The sequence below is a fragment of the Poeciliopsis prolifica genome, unplaced genomic scaffold (assembly GCF_027474105.1).
Source record: "Poeciliopsis prolifica strain line A6 unplaced genomic scaffold, Auburn_PproV2 SCAFFOLD001, whole genome shotgun sequence".
NCBI lineage: Eukaryota > Metazoa > Chordata > Actinopteri > Cyprinodontiformes > Poeciliidae > Poeciliopsis > Poeciliopsis prolifica.
In genome coordinates, this window is record NW_026562376.1 from 9,226,660 (window position 1) to 9,249,866 (window position 23,207).

The window sequence follows — 23,207 nt, forward strand, 5'->3', positions numbered from 1 at the left end:
GCTGCCTTCAAGTCGGTCACGTGCATCCCAACTGCTGCTGAGCTGTTGCCACACACAGAAGAGTTTTGGTTGATTGAAAGCCTAAAACAACAAATAACACTTGGAAATTTATATACTTATAAAAGGCTTAATGCTTTTCAAAAAATTGTTCTTAAAATGTTACCTGAATCTTCCCACTTTGGATCAAACCTGACACAATGATACACTAATTCATTATTTTCGAACATTTCCCACTCCAAATCTTTCAAGCTTAAAATGCTCAAACTACAACAAAACTTTCTTTTTCAACTATTGGCATAAGTATTATTCACCTGCAGATGAGAACTTGAAATAGAGCAGTTAATGCTGATACAAACCAAGAGATTATTGTCTGGTTTTTGCGCTTTCCCGGTCATCTTGCTTTATGTGTGGTGACAAGAGAAATGCTTAGTCTTTAACCAGCCGCAATTTATGGTTGATAAAATAAACAGACCTCTGTAACATGCCATGTATATAGTTTGGGTAAACAGATAGTTGTAGATTACCAGTTATAAATTCCAACAAACTTTATTCAAAGGAATAAAGTGTGTTTGAACTTATAAGAAGTAAGTTATATCAATTTCAAATGGGTTCTGGGGGACAGCATTTTGTTAAAAATGTGTGGTTCCTTGTACTTGAACAAACTCAATATATATTTTTATTGTTTTCTTCTCTCTCTCTCTCTCTCTCTCTTTCTCTCTCTCTTGACATATAAATATATATTATATAACGTTTTAAACGTTATAAAACGTTGACAGGCGTTTAACAAATTTCCGGCAGCATCTGAATGCACCAACAGTGTAACCATTAGCGAGCAGAGAACAACACTGCTTCCCATGGAAGGAAGACTTTCAGTCCACGGTAGTGAAATTCTTTCATTAAATTAGAGGAAATCATAGACCGGTGTCTAGACAAGACCAATAAAGGTCTAATAATTGACCTGCGTCTATTGTTAAACAGTGCCAGATTTGTATTTATTACATTTGCATCACACTTTTCGATGACGTTCCCATTAATATTGACCGTCTCAGGTTGCCGTATAAGATGTTTTGTCTTCCCCAAACTATCTGTGCAATTTTCAGATTAGCGTAATGTGCTTCTTGCTTTAATTCAAATATGCAAGAAGCTTGGCGGTCCATTTGGAACGCTATATATTCCAAATAGAGTTTATTTTCTAACCTCGGCCACCAGGTGGCAGCACAAAATAATAATGCAACCAGCATTTTCCTGCGTCCTTGGCTTTGAACATTAAAATAGAAGTTGACCTTCCAAAGCTACAGTAATGAAAAGTAACAATAAATTGGCTAAAGGTGCAGTTTTCTGAAAGGCTTTAATATGATCAATTCTTTAAATTTTAGAATAACACTCCAGCACATGTACACATCTATCCACTTAGACAATAGTTCTTTTTATTTTATTTTTTTATAAAAAGTACTTACTAAATATTACAATTTGAAAGTACAGTGTATAGATATCAGGTCTACATCACAGCTAATTTGTTTCCAATGACCTGTTCCATAAAGAATGACAACATTTCTTCTGATACTACCTAAGGCCAAAACCACAAGCAAAGGTACTTCTCACAGTTAAAGCCACACCATCTTAAGCCATTGTGCCATTGTCGTTGTCATTGTTGTAGTAATATTTGATTCAGTTTTATCCAATATACACTATTAACACTCCTCTCCTCTGATTAACACTATGACTAATAATAGGTGAGGTAAATGATAAGGATCTTAGTATATCATCACCTGTCAGTGTGAAAGTTATGTAGACAGAACAAGTGTGAGGATCATGGCATCTCCTAAACTACAGCTCTTTTGTTCTCCACTTGTCAGTACATATCACAAAAAGACTAGTGGTGAACAGAGAGGGTTATGGAGGGCTCAGGGAGGTCAAGGTAACTTGTGCTTTTTTTTTTTTAAATGAAGTATGGCCTATAGTCATGAGACAAGAAGTTAATGCTGCTTCTGACAGAAAGGAGTCAAATTACTTACTGCACCACACTTTGTTCCAATTAGAACTGAAGACCCATCACGTTGCAGTCCTTAACCCACTGTGCACTGAAAGCACTATCCATGGGTGTACGAGTATGAGAACTAGAGAACAAAGTGATGGAAGAAGGTGGGGTGAAATGATTATTTGAAATTTCTTTTATACCACATGAATAGCCAGGTAAGGGAAGAATGTTGGGTGGCAGAAGTAGTATGATGCTTATAGCAAACATGAGATGTTGGTTTGACACATAGCTGTGTCAAACCAACAGAACATTCACATCCTTTTATGAGAGCAGTATTTCCTGATGACGGTGGCCTGGTTGTATCAGGGACACAACCAAAAATATATGTAGCTGATTTTACCTCCAAAGTTTCCATATCATAATGTAATGAAGCATCAATTGGATGTAAGTCTTATCCATGAAGACCCAAACTAATATCTTTGTGCCATTTCCTTCTGTATCAGGGGTATAAAAGAGTACTAGCCTCAAAAGGTCAGCGGGGTTTTACACTACTGAAAAGGTTGTCACAATACTGTGCCTCATCGGGACATGTGTAGCTGGTGGTATCTTGCTTTGTTTGCTTTAGCTGGCTTATACTTGATTGAAAAGGCACCGATCCTGTCACATTGTTTGAGTTGAGTAGGAAGCCAATAATAGTTCAGTTCAACATTACTCAGTACATTAAACAACACAGACGTTTTGATTTTGTGAATTTTGACACACTTGTTTTCAATCAGTTTTAAAAATTTAATCTAAAGATGTTTTATGAATTCAATGGCTTGTTGAAAAAAAAAATAATAAAGAAAACATTAGTGATGCAAGGTAAGAGTCAAAAAGGTCACCCATTGTTTTGAGAGGGCAAAAAATGTTTGCAGGGTGAAACAATCAACCTAAATGCCCAAGAATGCAGACCTTCCTGTTGTTTTTCGTGTTTGCAACAGGCTATGCAAGGCACGCCCTTTTGAAACAGAGTTCAGAGCAGTACTAGAGATAAAACGACTGCAGTTCCGCCATCGTTTCCAGGAACAAAAAAAGGGTAGCAGCATGTGCTAATGAGCCACGTGAATACTGAGGTTCACACAGTGGCTGCAAAGCTGAAGTCCACAAAGTTTCTGTTGTGGTAATGATCAGATTAAGACTATTTCTTCCAAAAAACTGAATGTAGAAGCTTTCACTACACGACTATAAGAGCTGCGTCAACTGCACAGTAGAAAATGTGTCCATCCAGAAACATCCATCAACACAAAAATGCAGCATAATGTCCCTCAGGACTCACAACAACCCTGAATTAAAATCAAAACATGTTTCTATGAGGAAACATTGTTTTACTATCAGGTAGTTCAATTTTAAATCTCCAAAATAACAATTTCAGATGTTTTTGTAGACAAGTCGGTGAAACCTGAAGTCACTTTACACATCCAAGCTCTCAGTTAGTACAAAGCAGTGCTCACATAACTAGTAGTGTCAGGATTTGTTCTGATTTTGCAGGGTGCTGCTGTTGCTAGGCTGGGGATCTTTTTAAAGAAATCTTCCACCGTGAGGAGCATGCGCTCTGATTCATGAGACTCATTGGCCAGCGATGGGGGAGGAGTACATTCCTGGGGCCTTCATAGACTGCTGAACAAAGGCTGCACTGACTGATCAGCCAAAGTTCACCAAGTCTTGTGAAATTTTTTTTTTATAGGACAGTGCAGAGTTTTTCTCTGAAAGGCTCAGGTTAATGAAGTCTGCCATAACACAGGAAGAGAGAATTTTATTCTTTGTGTGCTTTATTGATGTTCTTTATAGCATACAACTCTGATTCTACTTTCACAGATTATGCACCTGCAAATAAGAACATGTATTTCAAAAAACAACATCTTTAGTATTTCCCTAAATAAAATGTTTATGGTACATCTCCAGAGAGCTACCAGTAACTGGTGTTACATTGGTTTTGAAATCTGTATGGTGGCAAAACTATTCAAAAGGATATCATGAAATAAGGGCCAGCAACATCTTAGTCAAACTTGTTAACATTTCAGCTTGGACAACTCATGCTTTCATGTGACTGAGAAGTAAAATACAACCTGAAACTAGAATAAAGATGTAAAAAAAAAATCCCAAAGCAGTTGCTGGCTTAGTAAATCATAGTTGATATTGTAAATACTTGAAAACAGCTGAATATATATTACATGGTTTTATTGAAGAGACAAATGTCAGTGTTAAGGTGCATATCTTCATTTGCTCTTTAAAATCTTTCTGGGTCACCACATACCAGAAGGTGTCCTCTCAAAGTTAAATGACTGTGAAAAACCTCATCCTAGATATAACTCAAGTGAGTTGCTAATAAGAATTACATTGAAAGTAAGAAATCTAGTGACAATAGCAAATCTCTCTTAACCCCCAATAAAACATAGGACATGGTTATGGCCAAGAGGACATGCAGGACACAATACCCTAACAGCTGAAGGGCTGCAATAGTTTTAAAGCGAGAGAGGAAGATTGACCTGAATCAAAGCAAGCAACTTCCCAAAAAATCTGAATACATTCTACGACTGCATCATCTAGGGATTCCTGACTAAATTAATGTAGGTAGAACTGAGGCTCATTACCAAAGTAGTAGTCTGGACTGTCCAAGTACCACCCCTCTAAATCCCTGACTGCCCTAGATATCTATTACATGACTATTTCAGGTTCTCTCGCCCTCTTTTTTTATTCAGTCATGAAAAACGGCACCTAGTTCCTGCATATTCAGTTTGAACAAAGTTACTGAAAGCAAGTTCTGATCATCCCCAACCAGGTTTCAACCAAGACGTTTAGAATCCATTTTCTTGTGAACGCAATGTCCCCTATTTACTTTGGAACACAGTTTTATGTTCATGTGGAAGGAAGTTTAATATTTTTATACCCATTAAATGAAAATTTGCACAAGGAGACTGTTTACAAAATTCTATAAAGCAGAGTACAAAAAATTAATTCATTTCTCTTTTCTTAATTCTCTATTTTGTATTGTCCCATCAGAGTTTTTTCCATCCATACATCCATTTTGTGCTTATAAACAAAAAATATTTTATGACAATGTACTTAAACAAGTGATATTTGGAATTATTTTTTAATGTAGTTAAATATTCTTATGATTCTGGGTGAAAAATTTGAATAATTCAATTGGACAGTACCATTTGAAAATAAAATTTTAAATTCTCCATCCATTTGTTTTAGTTGTGATCCCTGTTCAGAAAAAAGGACTGCTGTCAAACATGAGAGTTTATGACCCTCAGATATCATTATGTGCCAATGTGTGTATTTTTTACTTTGGCAGGAGCAAACCAAGGCATGGTAGGCGTTCGACAACCCACAGAGGACAATACCATCTCATGCATGAAAAATGTTAGACAGGTTTTAAGATACAAAAAGACCCAAACTGAAAAGTTTGAGTGTAAGCCATTTATTTATTTGTGATGAGAATTACCTGGGTAGAGCAAAAGAGTAAGAGATAAAGGTAAACCTTGAGTAAAAAGTGACAGTTGGCAACCTTGGGTAAGTGCACTGAACATGAGTGAGTTCACTGCGTTTCTGACTTTTTTTTAATTCATCAAATTATTGTACTGGTCCCACATTAAAAATGCAATTAAAATATTGAGTCTCAAATATATTTTTAAACACAAAACAATACTAGACTATCTATCTATCTATCTATCTATCTATCTATCTATCTATCTATCTATCTATCTATCTATCTATCTATCTATCTATCTATCTATCTATCTATCTATCTATCTATCTATCTATCTATCTATCTATCTATCCATCTATCCATCCATCTATCCATCTATCCATCCATCCTCCATCCATCCATCCATCCATATAATCTTAATCTTTCTCTATTCATCTATCTATATATATCTATATATATAAAATATATATATATATATATATATATATATATATATATATATATATATATATATATATATATATATAAAATATTGTGGTAAGTAAAGTCTTTTTTATGGCATGTGTTCAGAGTACCAGTAAGCACACATCCAGCCACAAATGAGCAATGACGTCATTTGCTATAGTGCAAATTCAGATGTGGAAGATCTCAGAATATCTGAAAATGGGTTAGATGGTTGCTTGCTCCTTTCAGATTTTATATTTGCACCTATGTGAAAAGAAAGCAACACCAAATTCAAATTTATTATACTCTGGTTATGACCAAAAACCAAAAATTTGTTGCCCTTTAATTCAATACTCTATTATTTTATTTTCTGGAGAGAAAACAATTTTACAAACCCAGTTAAGGTAAATTTTCTTTATCTAATTATGTTACAGTTTGGGTGCAAAGAGATTTTTCGACTAAAACAAAAAACAACAGAAAAGCAAACCAAAAAAAAACAAAAACATTCGTTGTTATAGGTTACCATGTCAGTAAAAATGTTTCTAAAGAAAAGATTAAACTTGTCCATAGTCATTTAAAGCTGTTTTTTCTGGCCTTTCTCCGGTTACCTGGGTTGTCCCAGCTGTCTGGATGGGGCTGTAGAGGAAGTGAAGTTTGGCTTACGTTGAGAAAAAAGTGGGCAGAGCCGTTGAAGGATACGATTGCATGCTGACGCGGAGAGGAGGACAGACACAGCAGAGAAGCTTGGTGCGAAGGACAGGCAAGATGAAGACGGCGACGGCGCAGCTCAAAAACCCACCAAAACGACGAAAATCACTCCTAAATGCGACGGTGGCGGCGGTAGACGATGGGGGCTGATGAAATTGGTAAGAAACTGCGAGAAATCTTGCATTATTAGCCGTAAAATATGAATCAGGCGCGCATGGCAATATGGTGGAAAGAACGACAGTTAGGCGCAGTGTTGTAAAAATGGCCATGGTGTGTTGTCCGCGAAGAATGGCGAAAACCTTGAACATACTGTAAAAAGCTTACAATTATGTTTTAGTTTACAAATTTTGCATGTTTGCTATCTGTGTTTTGAGCTAACTCGGTTCATGTGTAGAGAAATGTATTTATTCTTGATGTATTTGGAGTTATTTTAACCTACGCATTTAAAATTTGCTTTGTCCTTGAGAGGGCAAAATACTCTTCTCTGGGTTTACTCGATAAAAACAGGACAATTACCTTCATCTTTCGTTTTTTAAACGTTTTATTGACATCAGTTGACAACAACACAACAACCTTAAGCACATTTTTGTTTATTTTCAGTTTATTCAGTTTTTGAGCTTTTTCGTCGGTTTGGAAATAACAAAAAAATAAATAAAATCTTTCTTATTTCGGCATAATCATTTCATATAGGTTCCAAATGTAGCTTATAGCAAATTGTCTGGTAAAGGGTTTTTCAAAATGCTTAGTCATTTTAAACAATAGTAACAGCTAATGAGAACTTGTTAAAACATTAAAAATACAACTTTTGACAATAATTCTGTACTTTTGGACCCCACACATTACTATGTTTGACCTGATTGCTAACTAAAGGTTCTTTATGTTATAAAAGCTTAGATATATGTCGAAATACAAAATAGGGTGTTGGCTTTTAACCCCTTGGGGTACTGAATAGAGAAGTAATGTGGATATTTACCATAAGTCTTTCTTTTTTTGGTACATATCTGCTTTAGTTTGTGTCAGTAAAGAATTTTAAGTTAAAAAGTCTAATCAAACTTGTTAATACGAGGAAAATCTATTTGATATATAATAAATAAATAAATAAATAAATTTCCCTTAATTTCCCTGTCTCACAAAGAGGGTATTGAGACATTTGCTTTTAAAGTCAAACAGTGAAATCGATGATAACAAGTCTTAAATTAGTTATTTGAATCAGGCACTACTTTATAATCCAAAGGATTAGTATCACCCAGCACATAGACAAAATGTCGACTGGCATCTGAAATGGATGCCACGGTTTAAGACAGATTTACTTGGGATTTTGAACCACAAAGTCCCTCAAAAATCAAATCTTTCATTGACTAAATATACATATACTTTATCACTACTTAATGAACCATTTACCAGTTCAAATTTATGTATAGTAGGCATGAAAATCAGTTACTGGTTTTATTGGCAACAGAAATTTGCAATTTTGTTTGACATGAGTAATCGAAATTATGCTTTTTTTTTTTGGTTTTTTTACAGAAATTGATGTTTTGCAGAGAGCGTCAAATTGAAGATTGCTTCAAAGATGTAAAATGGTATGTTTTATTTTATGTAATTCAAGCTGTACTGGGCAGTTACAATTTTCTTTGTCTTTACTACAATACATATATGTGTGTAACCAGCAGGGTGTGCTGTTTTCTCTTGTCTTTTCTGAATCGTTATGTTTCTGTTTTCAAGGTCAGGCGCCGCGAATTGAAGAACTTTGACGGATTCATTCTGCAATGGAAATGTGTAAGTATTATTCTTGACGCAATTTGAAAAATTTTGTTAGATGGCCAAATGCATGTTATTTGTGTTGTATGTTGAATAACAGCTCCTGAGTTATCTTTCGTATTATCTTAAAGAAATATAAGCTCTAGCAAACGAGTACTTATAAGTGGTTTTATGTGCGATGTCAAACTATGTATTTCTGGCAGGCTCACGTACTGGCTAGCTTGAAACTAGGTTACCCTAACTATGCCTTTTTTTAGCACACGTATTTGTATTAGAAAACGTATGTTTTGCATGGTTCCCGCCATACAGATGGAAACATATCAGTAGCCCCTTGTCAAAATACAGTTTCACAATAAATTTTCATATTTAAATAAACATTTAAAGCTATTTATAACCATTGTGAACTACTTGGCATATCTCAAAACAAATTTAAACTAAAGTTGCGTAGCCAATGAATGACTGAACTACCATTTATTATAATGTATCGATGCCCCTCACTGCACTATATCAGGCAACCTCAATTATGTGACTGCCTCCTTTGGCAATTCCAAGGCATAACAACGAAGAATCAACTTCAGCACTCTATTCCATGTCAAAAATCAACTTCTGATCTCATTTCAATTAATTGAGAATATATTATAAATAGCTAGCCTGTCATGCACATATATTTATTAAAATCAAGCCTAAATGTTTAACTCATATTTACATTACTGATAAACTGGTTCAACACTTATATTTAATACATTTCACAACACAAAGTGACACTCAAATAAGATGTTTGTTGCTATAATAAATCCAGGCTACCTATGGCCAAACCAAAAGTAGTGGGGTGGGGCTTTACTTAACTGGGGATTTTTTTTGTTTATGAATGCTCTCGCCTTAAAATACATAAACCGCTATATTACTCAAAGCCCTTTTAACACAACTTTCATTTGTTAATTTGGAACCCCACTTTGCTACAGATGACTACTTCGGCTATTTATTTACACCCAACTGTGTTGCATTTACAGAATGACGTAAAATCCTTTCAATTAGCAAGTTAGCTCAACAAACCCTTTACAAAGACAAGAGTACTCTTATCAGGCAAAATTTAACTTTCCCATTATTCAATTATTTGTGCAAATACATGCCAACCATCTTATCAAGATAATTGGACGAAAAAAAGCCAACCCGTCTGCTGACTATGAACAAAATCATTGTCACCAATTCAAAGCAGCTACTGTAGCTTTATTGACTATAACATCCCACACCCCAGTCACACCTACTCACCAACTCCGCTCTGTGACTACTTCCTTTACCATCTTAAAGGCATAGCAATGATTGACCTAAATCGGCTACAGTGAATTCACACATTACATTAAGGTTGTAAAATTATGGTTAGCCCTGGCTTAAAAAGTGTTTAACTTTGATTGCCCCATAGTGGTGGCTTTAAAGTCCCAACCTACGCTCCCAATTTTGGTTTTCACCTCAAAGCATATCCATATTTATAATGCAGTACAAAACATAGTTGTTGATCATTTTCCAGTCATATTGAACTCCCGTCCTAAAATGAAAGTCTAGCGTCACACTTGTGTGTGGTGTTCTAGCAACTTGATATTGATATGCTAATTATGCCTCTGGGCCATGTTTTCTTCAGTTCACCTGTTACGTAAACAGAAATTTTCATTGTAAATTTTTTTTTTTAACTTTTGTTCTTAAATTGGTTAATTACAATTTGGTAAACAATAGTTTTGCGTTTAAATAAATACAATCGGTTGTCAAAACAGAAATGCATATGATGGAAAAGTTAAACATGTACCAAACGTGTATTTCATGAAATGACTACCATGATATAAATTCTGCGTTCCATGGAAATTGTTTAACTAACGTTAAAAAAAAAAAAAAGTTTTCCTACTGCATTAATAGTTTCTAATTCAGAAACCAATTTACTTCAGTTGATCATGTTGTCAGTACAGTTGAGAGAAATACAGTGGTTACAATTTTCCTAATAAAATTATACTCCTTTGGAAAGCCCATGCCATACTTGCATGGTTTCGAATATCCAAATGCTTTCTCAACATTTAACACCTTACTCCAACTATTTGTGTACAAGTGTATGTTTCTGTGCCGATTAAACTCCTGGAACACCTGTCAAAAGTGGATCAAACATAAAATGTTAATGCTTGTCATTGGAATTAAATCTGCCCAAACGGTAACATTGCCCGGCAGGGTGTTTGGGACAACATACAGTATGCGATTTTGTGTTTACATCATTATCACAACATCTCCTATGATAAATAAAAAAATAAGTAAACAGTGTGTATGTCTTTCTACTTTGAATTTAAGCCATACATCAGAGGCCTTCAACTCCATTCCCCAAGAACTGATATCCTGCAACTTTTAGACGTGTCCTTGGTCCGACACACCTGAATTAAATGTCTGAATTGCCTTCTCAGTATGCAGTCAAGTTCTCCAGAATCCTGCTAGTGATGCACTTATTTGACTCATTTGTGTTGAAGTACAGACGTAAATGACAAGAAGTTGTTTCTTGTTGACTTACGATATTTTGGCAATTCAGCAACTACCGACCTCTAAAATACCTGGTGTCAATGGATAGATTGCAAACACGAAAAAGTCTAAATTCATGCTACTTAATATTGACTTCAAGCAGTTCTTTGCAATAGGTATTATGCAAACTGTCCCAAGAAATTTGCAATGTATTGTGTAGCCCCACCCAGTCCATCCACCTTTTGGACAGAAATGGTATAATGTTTATGTCATAAAGTTTTAAAAAATTATTTAAAAACTTATACGTATTATGATAAAACCCAATATATACTGATTAAGTCTTTCGCACCAATTAAGTCAAAATATCAAGACAAACAGAACTTGTTTAAAGAAGTGTTGGTTTTGTTGGCTTGTTTTTTTTTTTTGTTTTGTTTTTTTTATCTTGAGTGGTAATTTTTACAAGAAGTAATCTTAGTATGCTCCTTGACTTTTTTCACCGTGGTTTCTTTAAATTGTTCAGAAATTTTGTTGACCTTTGTTTTGTGAAATTTTAAGCAGGATCGGGGGTGATCGGTGATAATGACAAGACGCTGTTCTGCTAGAATAAATGTGTCCTTTTATTCCGCCACAGATTACAGCAAATTCATTCACACAACAAACAATACGCAATGTTTAGATTCTTTCAATCCGCTCTTACCGTGACACAGTGAATCGGAGAGTCGACAGTTCAGGGAAGAGCTGCATCAACACGTAATTGGGCGTCCGTACTCTACTCCGACGCTACTCTGACTCTGCTGAACAATGGGACTTTTCTGCTTTTTATACTCATTACCAAAAAAATACCTCGAATGAAAGAAGGGAATGGCCATTTCCCCTCTTCCAATGGGTTAGTCAATCAGAATGCTACTTCCCTGCCCATGACTTGACCATGAGCTGAGAGAGTGATCAATTAGCATACAGTACTCAGTCTCCTGTTTTCCATGTCTAGACCCCCATTGTTCATGGGCTCCAGAGGCGATGAGCATTCCCTGATTCAATCAACATACAGCACTCAACTTCTTAAAATGTGTTGAAAATGTATAAAATGAGCATGAAACATACAATTTATCAAAGAACATAGAAAATTCTCATATCAACCTTGTAATGCAGAGTATAGGCAAAAAGAACAAATGAAACGAGTTTTAAATGTTTGTTGGCAGCTAGGTACATTTTTAATGTAAACTGGAGTCTGAAGACAGTCAACAGGAATCATCACAGTTGATTAGGATGTAATATTTTTTATCTGAAGCCACAATATTGGTTCAAAATATATCTGTACTTTTTTTTTTATCTATACATTTATCACATTGACCCATTTTGATTTTTTTTTTATTGTGAACCTAAAAAGGGAAATGTTGCAGACCTCATGTAGGTTAGTGGTTATCATTAATTGTTTCTTTTTCTATTCCACAGCAGACACAGAAGACTTGCAAGAAGATGTGCCAAATCCGAATAAAAAGAAGACAACTTTGTGAGTTCCTACCATTTCAATATTGAAATATGACGACGTTTAAATACCTTTTTCCATCCTATCTTAATAGATTATTATTTATATTAACTGTGTCTTGGCCACATTGAGTTTTAGTTGTAAAGGCTTGACCAAGCAGTACATATGAGCTGGTGGAGACATTCTCAAACCATGTGTTTATTTTTATTTTATCAGTAGTACATGCAAAATGCAGTCACCCTAACTGATTTAACTTTTGATAAAAGTTAATTCAGTCTTTCGTTTTAGATATTCTTTGGATTGCCTCCTAGTGGCACTTGTAAGAAAAAGTTAATTTTTTTCTTTGGCTGCCATTTTTTTGCTGAAAAAATCAAGTAGTTAGTTGCATCTTAAGCAAAACAACAACACACTTGTTCCGATTTTAAGATACATTAGGTTTGCACACTCAGAGTAACATCTTTATCAAGTTGTGAGCGTGCTAATGTGTTGGTGGCCAGAACTTGGTTGTTTGAAAGTTTACCTGACCCATTAAAACAATAGATTTTATTTTGGTTTTAATGTGTGTTGTTTGCTAATCCGCTGAGTTCATATTTTGTGTAATTGTAATTGTGTTACAACTGTTGCTTAACCAACTTTTCCCACAAAATAAGAATGTTTTTGGTTTAACATGCTTTGATGCATTTGCCCCCTACTGGCTAATTAATGACTTTTTTTATTTTGCTTTTTTTCGGCATTTACTTATTGTACACTATTCAAAACTTTCCATGGCCCACCAAATGTAGCAAAGTAAACAGTGAGACATGCATATTGTTGCATTAGACTTTAACACAATGCTAACAAGTCCAATGTGCAAGTCTTAATTTGTTAGTTCTGCTAAAATTTATGCACATATGAATCAGAATTATTTACTACACACTACAATACCAAATAGTTTTTATCCAGTACATTGTCATACTGATTTTTAATTCCTGTTAATGACAAAAATTTTTACTTGACATTTTACCTTGTACATTTATGTTTTATTACAAAACACTAACATTTTCAAAAATGTTGTGCTCGTATAGTTCTTGCTAATACAACTGAAACTTAGCCAAGTAGTTAATTTATTTTTAGTGTAGTTTTGTCATGCTACACTGTTAGTAAGTCAGACAATCACATCTTTTAGTTCCACTGTGGGCTTACAATTCTTCTGTTTTTTTATCCTATCAAGACACCAATCAACTGGATATTGCTGCAGTGGAGACAGCGTTGTTTAACGCGAAGATGGCAAGCGATTTGGCAGTTAGCCAAATATTGTCAAGATGAAACCTTTTTTCTAAATGGACTTTGGGAGTGGAATTACATTTTTTTAATTATTATTTTTATACCACAACATGGACACTATGGATCGCCGATGCTAGGAGGAAATCGGAATTGTTTCGGAAAGCGGAATCAATCTTTGTACATTTAACATTCAAATGTTGTTTTTAAATAAAGTGTGTACTCGTTTGTATATACGTCAATGGCCTTGTTTTATTAGTTGAACAGTTGGAAAATCAAAAGTTTACCGGGCAAGTTTTGATTTTGACATCGCATAAAACAGAAACAGATTATAGTGTTGCGTTTTAAATGCAATTAAGGTGGTTTGCCTTTCTTTTGTGTCCAATGTTGGTGGATTATTTATTTAGTCTTTCCAAGTTTTGATGTTTAATTGGTAAATTATGTTATGGTGCTGTTTATTTTTAAGGGTTTCTCATTAATTAATAAACTTATATGATTAATCAAAGAGCTTTGTTCGCAATTCATATGGTTTCCTAAGCACATAGTGAAAGGCGTTATAAAATGGCTACTGCTTGTCCTTCTTCCTGGCTGAACAGGAAGTGATGTAATTGCTGCAAAATATATAGTTTTTACAGTCTAGTATAACCTTTTGGTAATTGTGAATAAAGGGTTTCATTTTTGGGCCTGTTTTCTAAGTTTTAAATAATTGTAAGTTTATATAAAGTAAAATATAAACATAATAAAAGGGGTGGGACTTAAGCATCACCTGAGTGTGGGGTAAATGGAAATAACGTCAATCAAGAGCAAAGCTTTCAGAGCAGGGAAGGAGCTCTAGATGGCGGCTGAGCCTTGGGAAGGCTGCCCTGGGTTTTGTCAGACCGATTCTCTTGCTCGTCTTCGATCGATGCTGGCTAGTTTTCATGTAAATTTGTGCTCTGTGTTCACGCGGTCGCTTTTTAGGGGGATTTTGTGCGTTTTGTGTCTCTTTTTGGCTGATTTTGAGAGCTGGAGGAGCCGTCTGTTCTGGCCGTGTGCTTGTCGTTGTTTTCCATACTGGGCTCCGGCAGCCATGGCGCGCCTCCATTTTTAGTGTGCTGCTGCTCTTCGCCTCTGTCGCGCTGACAGGCACTGCAGATTTTAAAGGCCTGAAAGCTTTTCGAAACAAACTCGATTTTGTTATTTGTAAAGTTATAATTTATACTGCTTATTTTTTTTATCCGAGTCGGATAAATATTTAATCTGCGACCAGGCGGAAAAAAGAGAAACTATTTGATGTCTTGTTGGTTAGCACGTTTTCTCATTGATTTGATTTGTTTACATTTTGTAAGGAATAACTGAGCGATTTTGTAGTCTGTATATATTCTTTTTGTTATGCTTCGTGCGATGACGCAGTTAAAATTCACGGCATGCGGCTGTATCTGTGGACTATTTTGGAGAATATACGCATAATACTTGATTTGTTATAACGGTATCCATCGCTATCGTTGTCTTTAATTTAAATTGGTAATGTAAATTATGATTTTCAAATCAGTCGATTTATTTTCTCATTTCGTGTCGCACCGTCTGGGCTTTATCTGCCACCTGAGAAAAGGCAGTCTGATGGGACTTCTGTGATAGTTCATGCTACCTTCAACTTTTTGACAGTAAATACAAGGACAGACAATCACCATTGAGTCTTAAGGATATTACCATGATGAAGAATAAAAGTAAAAAACAAGAGGACGAAGGATCGACCCAGAGTAATGCTTCAAGGTATGATCCATTATACTTTACACTACATTTGTTCCCCCAAATCTGGTTTGTTTACCTTTTCAAGCATGGTTGATCATCTGTGTTACATTTGCAACTTTGCTTTTTAAAGAAGATAACTAGTGTCATGAATGACCTTGCTATTGTTTAATAGCCACACCCTGATTTTTCCTGCCATTTCTTACTCTCAGTACTGAGGTTTTTAGGCCTGTGTTCAGACATCATTGCCCACAAGATGTTGATGTTTGACCACAGGAAATCTTATATGTCTTGTACTATATTGCAAATGAAATTATGTCATTTAACATGTAACATGACCTTGTCTTAAAAGTCGGTACTGCAATGCACCAATTTATAAATATTTAGATTACTTTTATTTTTCAAACCATGCATTACCTGTGAACAATTTCTTTTAAAATCCAGCATTATGGATGTTCTACTGGTTGGTTTTACAAGGTACTTTTTTAGAGTGTACTTTTTTATCTTAAGTGTATTTCAACAAATATATAAGCTTCAGATATTCACGTCTGATTATTTGATCTATTTTAGATGCTTTACTGAACAGTACATATTTTAATTATTTTAATTTATCTGCTGTTTTAATACATGCTATTGTTTGCAATATTTGATATTAAGTTTCAGCTTTACATCTGTGTCCAGTCAGATGTAATTTATATATGTAATTTTTTTAATCCAATTTTTTTCTTTAATATAGTGGTCATTTATGTTTGTTTTGCTAAAAGGAATTGTCAAGACTCTTAACAAGGGAGATCATTTTGCATAAAAGGTTATCTCATCTGCATCCTTTGCTGTAATATTCTGTCTTGGATATTTTGAGTAACTTTTCAGTTGAAGCCTTTTCTGCAAATGTTTTTTGTTTTTTTGTTTTGTTTTTAGCTCTGTAGCCAAACAAATGTTTTGTTCTTTATTAAACATTTACCATCATACCAAACTGTACACTTTATATGGTGAGAATTGTTTTTCTTACTGTAAAATTTTTGATGTCTAGATATCGTGACTCGAAGTTTCAAATGGAAGCATGGAAACATACTTTAATCAATAAAGTTTTTGTTTGATCAGTCTATGGTGTCAGGACAATGCAGTACCAGTGTGTCAGACCTGATCAGCCATTTCCCCCCTACAAATAATTAGTTTCTTTACAAGTCTTACTGACCTTTTGTCAGGAAAAAAAAAAACTATATTCTTGCCTTTAGAATTTGCTTGCTTTGGCATGCCTGTCACTTTGCTACTGAAATCATTTCTATTTTTTCTCCCTTGGAGGGACAAAAAGGAATATTTATATTCCACTGTAAATGAAGACACCACACGTTTGTAAGCTAAATGCAGCTAATTTTCCTCTCAGCCTTTCATTGACTATGCACTGCAGCACGTTACATCACCCTTGTAGTCTTCTGCGTGATCTCCAGGCAGCCATTTTAGTATTTTTAAGATGAGAGTAAAATGGTGTCTTGTGATTTCAGCTCTGCATCTTTACACAATTATAGATCAGAACAGTGTGCAAACAGATCAGTTTAGGTAGCAAAACAAGGTTGAATGGATTTGTGTTTTCTATAACATAAAAAACACATCTTACAAATACTCATAGGTCACAAAATGGCCCTTGGTTTGTGTGGCGAGTTTGCTCACTTGTCTGTATTAAAACTGGGCTTAGAACTACACAGGAGGAACAGGAAGTACAATGCTTAAAGGAGCCTGCGTTCTGGTCTGTGATTGGCTTGACGTCACACAACAGCTCAATAGCCAATAGTAATTCAAGAAGAAAGCCATGTCCCACCCTCTTCATCTAGCTCTTAAAGGGGCAGTAGGAATTAAGGCAATGACTTGACTACCGCCACATTATTGTATTTTCTATCGTATAATTTCGAAGTTTTTTATTATTATTGATCCCCTCTGGTAATTTTATGAAGGGAAAACATTTTTTTTTATGAAAGTGCAACGCATACAGAAGGCATGTATGCCTTCTGTATGCTTTAGAATTATATACACATATCTTCTTGTTAGAATTATGTATGCTTGCATGCTAATTTAAGTAGCCGAAGATTGTTTCTTTTAATTATGCTCAGACAGTCTGTTAAAGATAACTTAGGTTTATTCATTGTGGCCGATAGTGACTCCATGTGTACAAAAGAGGTACTGCATGCAGAGAAAGCTATGGGCAAAAGCTAAATAGAGCTACCAGGGGTGTCAAATTCCAGTCCTCAATGGCCAGTGTCCGGTAACTTTAAGCTGTGCCTCTGCTGCACCACACCTGAATAGAATAATTAGGTCATTAGCAAGGCTCTGGAGAACTTATCTACAAGAAGGAGGTGATTAAGTCATTTCATTCTAGAGCTTTGTACCTGTGGCACATCTAAAAGCAACACAGTGGCCCTTGAGGACTGGAATTTGATACCAGTGAGCTAGACTTTGTGTACAACTCTTACTCCTATGTTTACTGGTGAGGAATTTATGTGCAAGGAGACCCCAAACAATCCCCAAACAATCCTGAGCTATTTCCTAAGAGGTTTCATTTACAGTTTTCTTGTCGATTCTAAATACAAAGATGTATTAATGTATGTCTAAACCTAAATAAAAAGGGTTAAGCTATCCTTCTCCCAATTAAGGACAACTTGGAAGTCATGTGATAAAGGGTCATAAGTGTGGCAGTTTAAAGAGTGACAAGAAAATATGTTCAAGAAAGACTAATTGGTTAATGGATCTACTTCAGAATTTTTCTGAATAATTTCCACAACTGCTCCTGTAAACAAAAGGCATCAGGCTTACCAAGAGCACAGGCTGAACTGCTTGCGGAGGACTAGTACACGTGAAGCCAATTAATCTAGTTTTTTTTTTCCACAATAATTGAATGCACAAGTTTGAATTTGATGTGGATTTTATCAATTCAGCTGTCAAAAAATTTAAATAAAGGCTCTAATATTTACTAATATTTGCAATGGCATCTCTCAAAGAATTACAGAAAAGTCACATTTTATTGCAGTCAAACTTCGGGATTGATTTTTCACTGTATGTTTGACAAGTCCATTTATGAGAAATAGTTCTGTTTATTTAAATTAAATGACTTCCTCTTATTGACTTCCATTTTAAGAATAATTAACAAATTTGCAGTAGGACAGAGTGCAGGGCCACTGCAGAATCTTTATGATTCCTTCGTCAATTCAAAAACTAGTTTTGGATTACTATGAGCACAATACAACACATTTAGCTGAAATATGTTGTGTTATGAGTTTATCCTAAAACCAGAATGGTTCAAATGAAACATTGAGGAAGTAAAATCTAAATATTAGGATGTGTGATCTTTACACCTTGAGTGTACGTAGAAAAATTGATACTGGGAATTGTAAGAAATATAGGAAGAGGGACACTACTTGCTCAAATGATCAGTTTGCACAAAGTTTGTGAGAATGCATTGCATTTTATCCACTCTGTTGGACTTGTTGGAGTGTAGGAAATATAAAACACACTTGCATCACACAATCAAAGAATCAACATATTTTGTTTTTCTATAGCAATTCAGCTTCAGAGGAGTCCAACCATTCGGCGTCCGAGTCTGGAAGTCAGTCAGAAAGCGAGCATGGCAGCGTGAGGAGGCAATCACACAACTCTGAGTCAAACAGCTCCTCTGAGTCAGAGAGCCGCTCCGAGTCAGAGAGTGAGTCTGCCGGGTCCAAATCGCAGCAAGCAACTTCAGAGGCCAAAGACAAGCCAGTCAGGAAGAAGGAGCGCCTGGCTGATGTGAAGAAGGTAAAGGCCATTTGATTAGGACTCCTGGTGATGGGTGAGGATAATGGGAAGGGAGGATCAGTGTTTCTGAATCAGATTACAAGTCCAGCTTTCAGGAAGTGAATGTTGACCTCTCTTGGATTAGGTAGTTGGGCTCTTAATACAATCAAGATTGGATTTGCAGGACTCATATAGTTGAACTCTTTCAGAGGAACAGCTTCCTTTATTGTAAGCCAGTTTTGTGAGTTTCGGCATCACAAAACTGTGTTGTGTCTGAAGTTGACCGTCCCAGATTGGTCTTAAATGTGTTGGAAGACTGAATAGTTAAAGGCCAAAAGTAGGGAACCGCAGGACACTTAAGTTTCTCCTCACAAACAGGATAAGATGTTAGCATCTCCCTTTTTAGGCTTCTCTCACCTTAGTACAGAATAAAAGGTCCAGTTTTTTTAAAGGCATGCAAATAGTCATTTCTTAATATTTGTTGACCACTGATCCAGATGTCATTTTACAGCAACAAAAGAAAATGGTTGCAGTTCACAAAGGTTGCTTCATAATTTAATTTGAGATTTAAGAATACATTAATGGTGGCATCCAGCTTTCAACTGAAAACACTTCAAAGTTCATTGATATTGTTGATAATAAACCTCATAACCTTTTTAATAGTAAGCTGTACGTACAGCAGATGATGGCAGATATAAACAAGTTTTAATGATGTTAAAGTTTCAATGAAAGAACATCCAAATATTCACGTCTAATTATATTTATTAATTTGTGCAAATATAGAAGTATGACACAAAACATAACAGAAATGTTGCCAATCTTTTGAAATTAGTCATACCTTTTACAAATGCCAGCTATGTCATATCCTGTCAAAAACTTGTTAGTATTAGTGAGACAGACATCCAGTCAGCAGTAAATGAGAAGTGCAGAGTTAAAGCATTTTTATTTTCCATTATCATTTCTGCCTTCAAGCATCAGATATTTTACAGATGTGGGAAGAACATCCAGATGTGTACGGCGTCAGGAGGTCGAATCGCAGCAGACAGGAGCCGGCTCGTCTCAACATCGGAGCTGAGGTAAGCAAATGTGAAAGAGAAAGGGAGAACAATGTAACCTGAAATGTAATGCTTCCTCCACTCATCAGTTCACTGTCGTCGGTCACTTGTGCCATCTAGTGAAAATTTTGTGCAATAACTCATTTTAGATAGATTGTTTACTGACATGTTGGCTTCTTCTACAGGGCAGCAGTGATTCGGAGAGCGAGAGCCCTAAAAGAAAATCTCGAACAAAGAAAAAGGAGTAAGTAGGAAAGTCTGGAATATGGTTTCTGTTTCTTTAATATTCTGTCATAGTCATATTATTTTCACATAAATGTTGCCAGTCAGGTTTTTTGAGCATTTCATTGTTACAGAACTCTTTTGTTTTCACGTCTGTGTCATTCTCCAGCCAATTTGACTCCTTATTGTGATGTTTGTCACGTAAATGCTTACTTTATAAATGGGTATCTGTTTGTCTCAGAATGGGCTCAGTTTGTGCCTATCAGCCAGGTTATGTTCTACATTTAAGTCAAATTTGATTGGTCAAATCACCGACTCATTCCTGATTGAATTTGGTCACACTGACCACATTGTGGCCGCCATTTAAGCATAATTTGGTCTGCGAGCATAAACAGCTATGACGGGCCTTGAGGGTGAACTTGTGGCATTTCTTTGTTATAAGAAATATCTGGAAAGATGATGACTCAATTGATGAAGAGGAGGAGGAGAAGGAGGAGACATCCGACAGTTCAGACAGTGAGCAGGAAGAGAAAAAAGTTAGATCCAGACGACTTCCTGCTAGAAGGTAAGAGTGTAACAAAGCCTGGCCATCAGACAGCTACCCAATGATTATCCCCAAATCCGTCTCTGTCACTTAATCATTTACCATTCATTCTTTGATTTGAAAAATAACAACAACCAGACTGCTGCATCTCAATGTATTGGGCCTTGAAAAAGTGTTCATATCCCAACCACAAATGACAATGTATTTTATAGAGACTTTAAGGGAAAGATCAACACTGTTATTTTGAAAGGGCATGGAAAATGTAGGTTTTTATTTTATGTTTTTAATCTCACATTCAGCACCTTTTACTCTAATACCCCTGAGTTTAAAAAAACAAAAGTGGAACCAAATTGGTCACTTAATTCATAAAACATATTCAATCCGATCTAAATACAATTCAACATTTGCTACAAGAGTTTAAAATTATTTACGTCATCCAATTTGTCGACTCTGGATTTTTTCCTTCCTCGTCACAATTATTCATCAAATCCCAAAAAATTGGGTCAAAGTTCCAGTTTTAACTGAAAAGAAAAGGAAAGTTAGAGGGGTGTGAATACCTTTTAAAGGCACCTTGATTGCCTTGTTGTGTGTTTCTGAAGGCTTCTGTTTCTATGCTAATTTCTTCCCCACAGGCCTCAGACCAAATCTTCAAAAAAGCAGCAATCTCAAAAAGGCAGAAAGTTGAGAAAACAGGAATCGTCAGCTGAAGACGACGATGACGATGACGATGACGATGACGATGAAGAAGATACTCCAAAGAGACAGACTGGAAGAAGAGGGGCCACAAAAATTAAGAGGTGACTTTTTATTTTTTTTCCTAAAGAGAAAGTTCAGTCAGAGATTTTAGACATTTCACAACCAGCAGACCTAACTAATTTTAAAGTGTAAACAATTTGTATTTTTATTTCCTTCACACTAATTGATTCTAGTTGTGAGAAATTTAGGATGAACTGAAATCTCCCTTCCTGCTGTGTTATTTAGCTATAAAGAGGATCAGCATGACTTCGAAACTGACTCTGATGACCTGATCGAAATGACCGGAGATGCTGGTGAGGAGCAGCAGGACGACGACAGCGAGACCATCGAGAGGGTTCTTGATTGCAGGACCGGCAGCAAAGGAGGTGATTCCCTTTTGCTTGCTTCCTAAACAGAGTTAAAGTAAAAACAAACAAACAAAAAAATAGCTGCGGATCAGTTTTCAAACTCAGTGTTTGGGCGTTTTCAGCCACTGGAGCTTCCACTACTGTGTACGCTGTGGAGGAGAACGGCGACCCGTCTGAAGGTTTCGATCCCGATAAAGATGAAGGAGAGACTCAGTATCTGATCAAGTGGAAGGGCTGGTCCTATATCCACAACACCTGGGAGAGCATCGACTCACTAACACAGCAGAAGGTCAAAGGACTGAAGAAACTGGACAACTTTAAGAAGAAAAATGATGAGTTAAATGCTTGGTGAGAGTGTTTGTCTTTATGGTACTGTTTTTTTTTTTTTTTTTTTTTTAGCAAATCGTTCTTCCAGACTTGTCACTTAAACCTAATTGAATCTGTTGTCAGGTTAAATAAAGCGTCTCCAGAGGATGTGGAGTTTCATAACTGCCAGCAGGAGCTCACATCTGACTTGACGAAGCAGTTTCAAATTGTGGAGCGAGTTATTGGTAAGAAGTTAGCACAGCTCCTAAGGATGGGTACTGGTATTTCCTGAATTTAGTACCAGTGCAGATCCTGTATAATCTGAAAAAATAAATCCAACATCCATTATTTACTTCGTAGAATGTGTTGGAATCCTGTCTGACAGACATGAGAAGTACTTGACCAGGTATAAACAAATGCAATTAGAGTGATTATTGCCGCTGATTTGCAGTTCTGCCGCAAATCAGCGGCAAAACTGCAAATCTGATCTTAGCTTCATCCAGCTGGTGGAAACTCTGGCAAGTCTGACATTTAACAGACACCACCCTCTACTGTAGGAACAGTACGATGGGTAATCTGAGAAAACTTAACCAATCAGGCGAGGCTTGGTACATTTACTTAGCCCACTCCTGATGTTATGAACTGTTTGAGATTATGTTTGAAGTTCCTCTCTAACTCAAAGTTTCCCAGTTTAATGAAAACACTTGATTCTGGAGATGTTTTTCAGCTGTAGCCTCCAGTTCAGAACCAGTAGTTCAGCATCATTGCTCAATCCATCACTGTCTATTTCTTGTTCAACTAGAAAATGTTTTTAAATGTTTTTCTTTTTTCTTACCAACAGCAACAAAAACGGGAAAGACTCCAGGTTCCTCTGATTTTCCCTGTACGTACCTC

At 35.9% G+C, this 23,207-nt stretch overlaps 1 protein-coding gene across 2 annotated transcripts in view; it reads left to right on the plus strand.

Annotated features, from left to right (window-relative positions):
- Positions 1-6,401: 6,401 nt before the first annotated feature.
- The window catches only part of chd2 (chromodomain helicase DNA binding protein 2), a 28,384-nt gene continuing 11,578 nt past the window's right edge, over positions 6,402-23,207 (plus strand). Inside the window, exons 1-14 of one of the 2 annotated variants that reach the window (XM_055037393.1) lie at positions 6,402-6,760; positions 8,127-8,182; positions 8,325-8,378; positions 12,300-12,357; positions 13,544-15,345; positions 18,870-19,104; positions 20,073-20,159; positions 20,324-20,382; positions 20,803-20,925; positions 21,537-21,701; positions 21,886-22,025; positions 22,130-22,355; positions 22,458-22,558; positions 23,155-23,196. In XM_055037393.1, coding sequence (XP_054893368.1) covers positions 15,284-15,345; positions 18,870-19,104; positions 20,073-20,159; positions 20,324-20,382; positions 20,803-20,925; positions 21,537-21,701; positions 21,886-22,025; positions 22,130-22,355; positions 22,458-22,558; positions 23,155-23,196 — 1,240 coding nt within the window. In that variant the 5' untranslated portion in view covers positions 6,402-6,760; positions 8,127-8,182; positions 8,325-8,378; positions 12,300-12,357; positions 13,544-15,283. The remainder of the gene's footprint in view (positions 6,761-8,126; positions 8,183-8,324; positions 8,379-12,299; positions 12,358-13,543; positions 15,346-18,869; positions 19,105-20,072; positions 20,160-20,323; positions 20,383-20,802; positions 20,926-21,536; positions 21,702-21,885; positions 22,026-22,129; positions 22,356-22,457; positions 22,559-23,154; positions 23,197-23,207) is intronic. The other variant, XM_055037474.1, reaches the window with a different exon arrangement.